Raw genomic sequence first — 4,753 nt, forward strand, 5'->3', positions numbered from 1 at the left:
TCAAACTGAAATCAGTTTACTTTAACTCAAACTGAAATCAGCTCACTTTAACTCAAATTGAAATCAACTCAATTTAACTCAAACTGAAATCAGCTTACTTTAACTCAAACTGAAATCAGCTTACTTTGACTCAAACTGAAATTAGCTTACTTTAACTCAAACTGAAATCAACTCAATTTAACTCAAACTGAAACCAGTTTACTTTAACTCACACTGAAATCAACTCACTTTTACTCAAACTGAGATCAGCTCACTGTAACTCAAATTTATTTCAGTTCACTGTAACTCACATTGAAATCAGTTCACTGTTACTCAAATTGAAATCAGCTCACTGTAACTCAGATTGAAATCAGCTCACTGTAACTCAGATTGAAATCAGCTCACTGTAACTCAAATTGAAATGAGCTCACTGTATGTTGTAACTCAATTTGATGTGAGCTTACTTTATCAAGAAAATTTATTTGAATAAAAACCTAAATATAGACAAAATAGATCCTTTAAAGTGTTACTCACAAATTAATGAAAAATAATAATCTCTTTATTTCAGAAATTTCAGCCCGACCCCCCGGGCCCTGGAATTCCATCCGGGGAAGGATTATTATTTTATTTCTACCTCGTGGTCCGGGGACCTTTATAGAAGACAAGGAGGTGCCTGCTCACAACATAATATGAAGGAATATATTCACGTCTTTATCAAAATTTTAAATTTGTTAAACGCTATTTTTTACAGTGATCCACATATAACTGTGGAAAAAAGATGACATCTAATGTGTAATACAATGATGTTATAAAGCAAATATTTTTACAAGTAGCTGGAGAGCCAACTGATGAAATGGGTCTGTGTGCACTGCACAATTTATTTGTTTTAGGTTAAATTCATTACTTGAGTCAACCGATAATCTTCTTATTCCACAGTTTTATTTATCTCACTTTACTAATCACAATTGCGCGCAATTCGAGAACGGTTGCGCGCAACGGAATTGCGATTGGAAACCCTAAATTTTACATTTTATAATCAACATTGATTTGTTTCATTATTTTGATCAATGGTTTCTGTTAAATTTAAAAGATTTTTTTTTATTTGAAAATGCTCACAAAACACCCTTATTTTTTTTTAAAGGATCTGGAATATTTTTTGAATTTTTAATTAGCTAAGTAATGCATTTAATCAAAGTTGCAAAAGTCCCTTGTTTAGCCTATCATCAATTTTTAACCTATCTGTTTGTTCTTAGATCATAATTTTAAGGAAAATTACTTTTTTTTTACATTTTTAAAGAAAACTTGCCAATTATCTTTAGCTGTCCAAATACAATCCAAGCTTTTAAATCTTTTAAACTTCTCACTTTCTGAAATAATTCTGCATTCTGTTGTTGCAAATATATTCATATTTTTCCAAGTTTTCCCATTGAGTCGAGTGTGCAAACTTCTCGCGGTAGCTGCATGAAATTGCAATTTAGCAAATTGAAAATGTTTGAATATTTTAAAAGGTGAATTCTTTCCAGAGGTTTAAATGAAACAAACTTTTCAGAAATCTTTTTTGATTTAATCTAAGACGTAAGTATGTTTTTTAGGTTGTGTTTAAAGTTGCCGACCCTGTACATCAGGGGGGTGCAGGAGGGGGGCACCAGGGGACAGGGGGCGGTGGCACCCTTCCAACCATTAACTCCCCCCGGGTGCACATCAACTCTGACAAGCAGAACACGCGCCCAATCCAAGATATTAGATCCTTTCAAACCGGTTTAGATAGATCGATAGACGGAGATAAATATTCTAGAAGGAACGGATTAGTCAAACAAGAAGCGTCTACAATGTCGTCTTCGGTACATCTTTCTGCCTCTGCTCTTCTTATTTATCTTATAGCTTTTTTATACTCGGTCAGGACTTAGTGAGATTAGTAAATTGTACACTTTAAACTTTGGGCTCTGTTTATACATATGTACACCCTAATGTGTAGAGCCTGTTTACAAGTGTCTAAAGAGATTAAAACAATGGGGGCATAAAAAGTGAATGGTCAAACTCATTAGAATTTGCCGTTATTTATTACCCTGCCCAAGTACAGACTTACCGAGCATGCAAATCCAAGCTGTGCATCCATATACAAAACCTAATTTCCAAAATGGCCGTCATGAGGTCAAAATGGCGGTTTTTTGTGCTACTAAATAGTGATAATATCAACCAGTGCCATATCTTCACATCGTGGAGCCAATCCTAAATCTCTCAACCTCATTTGATGCAAATCTGCGAAAATACTGATGCGTTGTTCAGAATGTTATTTGCAAGCAGAAATTGCCAACAAACCCAGTGATGTAAAAATGTTGTCAACTTGTAAAAGTTTTAATATTTATTCATAGTACTCTGAATCTCAAAAAAATGTTAAATTTTTTTATGTAAAGCGTCAAAAAGTTGAAGATCTTATCGATTTAAAAGAAATTCCAATTAAATATAAAAACTTGTGATTAACATTTATCATAAATATTAAAATTTGCTGTTTGAACTTTTCAATTTTAGAATTTAATTCCTAAGTAATTGTAACGTAGTTTAGAGTGTATATATTTGTACATGAATATTCACTCTGAAGGGTTAGATAAAATGTGCTTGTAATTGAATTGTACATACTTTGTTGACCTAATACACATGTTATACGCTGTGCATGTACAATAGAATATTGCTTTTATTCTGTACATTGTACACAGAGCCCGAAATTTAAAAGAGTATCGCTGGACAAAACTCCCGAGTTTCCTTTTTGGGATCTTAACATTTGCAGTGTAGATTTTGATTTAAGAGATTCGGAAAAAATTGAGATTATAAACAAACTGAATAAAATGATATTTCATAACAAACATATTGATATTTACAAAACTGCCTTACCCCTTCGTTAAACCCGGGTTTTAAAACTAGTTTTCAGAACGATACCCTGTCTTAAGTTTTGGGCTCAGTACTGTACGATTATTCGACTTTTGTACACTTAGATACTAAAATTCGGTGTGAAGTTTGGTGCTGCATGCAAAATTCTTTAAATACCATTTGATGATAAGCTAAAATACAATTTATTTGCCAAACTTAAATTTCGCACACACCCAAATAATTAACCTACTTCTACACTTGAATTGATTTAGACTTGATCTAACCTCAAAATGCTATCTACAATTTTATATATATACATATTATATATTTAGTAATGATGTTTATTAATGGAAAAAATAAATTTTTCTAGTCAGACTCAGAGGTTTCGTAATTTCTTTAGTTTTATCTGTTACAAGATTCTAGGGTATTGTCTAACAATTTAGCAATTCAAAATTTCGAAAATTCTTCTTGTTTTTTTTGTGGATTTCTAAGTTATCCAAATTTTTAAATTTTAAGAGGCTAAATTCCGATACTCCAAAACCTTTTCAGGGGCCATGTGATGTGAGGTACAAATAAAAAGGGTAGATTTTGATGTTGATTGGATTTTAAAAAAAGGCAAACAATATTTAGACAGATTTCAAAATTGTTTAACCAAAAATTTGAGCAAAAATAATGGAAATTTATCCTTGTTTCCCTCTCTTAAAATTGATTTCTTTCCATTGAAGTTTCTTCATCTGTATACGTGCCATGCAGAATTATGCAGAAGAACCATGATAGGAAGAAAATGAGCAAAAAACCTTATTTTCCAGAAATATATCGATCTCTTTCTTATTGCTACACAGATAAATGTTTTACGGGCACTGTTTTATCTATATTGAAGTTTTTAAGTCTATTGGGTTCCAAACCCACTCCTGTATGCCAAGTTAATTAGCGCCTGATCCAATCAGGGTTCAGTCATGTGTTTGTTGTCTATTCTGAACCAATAGAAATAGTTTGGCAGTAAATCTATCTTTCTATATATCTCATTATACAATTAGAGCTGTGAATCCTTCAATCGGCGCTAACAGTTAATGGAAATATTTACTTCTACTGAAACTATAGTAAACCTATTACTTGTTATAGATATAGGGCTTGAAGTCGGCATTGTATATTGTGACATATTTCGGATTATGCTACATATCTTTTTTTAATTATATGGAAAACTGTGCGCAGCATTGAAGTGCTTTCATGATTAATTAACAACACTATGGTTCAACACAAATAAGACTTTAATGGCGATTTTAAACTCATAAAAAATGGTGGATAAACGGACAGGATAAAGGAAACAAACATTCGCCACAAACCTTTTCTTAACCCTCTATCTTTGCAACCTGACATTGCAAACCTTAGATATTTTGAACAATTAGATGTAGCAGAATTTTAAGGTTGGACTATATTAGGTCTCAGACATCAGGTTGCAAAGATTTCAGGATAAAAACATTAGTTTGTGTGGCTATAGTGTTCAATTCCTTTTCATTCAGTCGTCTCTGAAGTCCCTTTTATGGATAATACGTAAATTGATAANAATTTGACGAGTCATATACTTCGAGGACTTATACCAAAAAGAAGCATATTTGTATATTTCGGAAAAACATGATTTTCGCAGATTTAGAATTCTAAAGTTGCAAACCTACCCCCCCCCCCATGAAGTGCAATTTTATTGACCAAAAACAGATTTTGCAAAGTCATCGGTTTATGCATTTAGCAGGTTTGGTTTTCGCAAACTAAATAAGACGTTAAACTCATAGAATTTAAAATGTGTTGATATATCCTGGTTAAACCATGAAAAGGGAGTTCAATGCAAAGAACAAAGTTTAAGGTATATATGTAGATAGATTGTACCAAATAGATTGTTAAGTACAATAGATGG

At 32.3% G+C, this 4,753-nt stretch overlaps 1 protein-coding gene across 2 annotated transcripts in view; it reads left to right on the plus strand.

The window, feature by feature from the left end:
• Nucleotides 1-2,752, plus strand: part of LOC111712932 (ephrin-B1) — a 13,024-nt gene extending 10,272 nt beyond the window's left edge. For both annotated transcript variants that reach the window (XM_023487691.1, XM_023487692.1), the window contains exons 5-6: nt 548-674; nt 1,572-2,752. In XM_023487691.1, coding sequence (XP_023343459.1) covers nt 548-674; nt 1,572-1,886 — 442 coding nt within the window. In that variant the 3' untranslated portion in view covers nt 1,887-2,752. The remainder of the gene's footprint in view (nt 1-547; nt 675-1,571) is intronic.
• The last annotated feature ends 2,001 nt before the right edge of the window (nt 2,753-4,753 follow it).

The sequence above is a fragment of the Eurytemora carolleeae genome, unplaced genomic scaffold (assembly GCF_000591075.1).
Source record: "Eurytemora carolleeae unplaced genomic scaffold, Eaff_2.0 scaffold669, whole genome shotgun sequence".
In the NCBI taxonomy this organism is placed as follows: Eukaryota; Metazoa; Arthropoda; class Copepoda; order Calanoida; family Temoridae; genus Eurytemora; species Eurytemora carolleeae.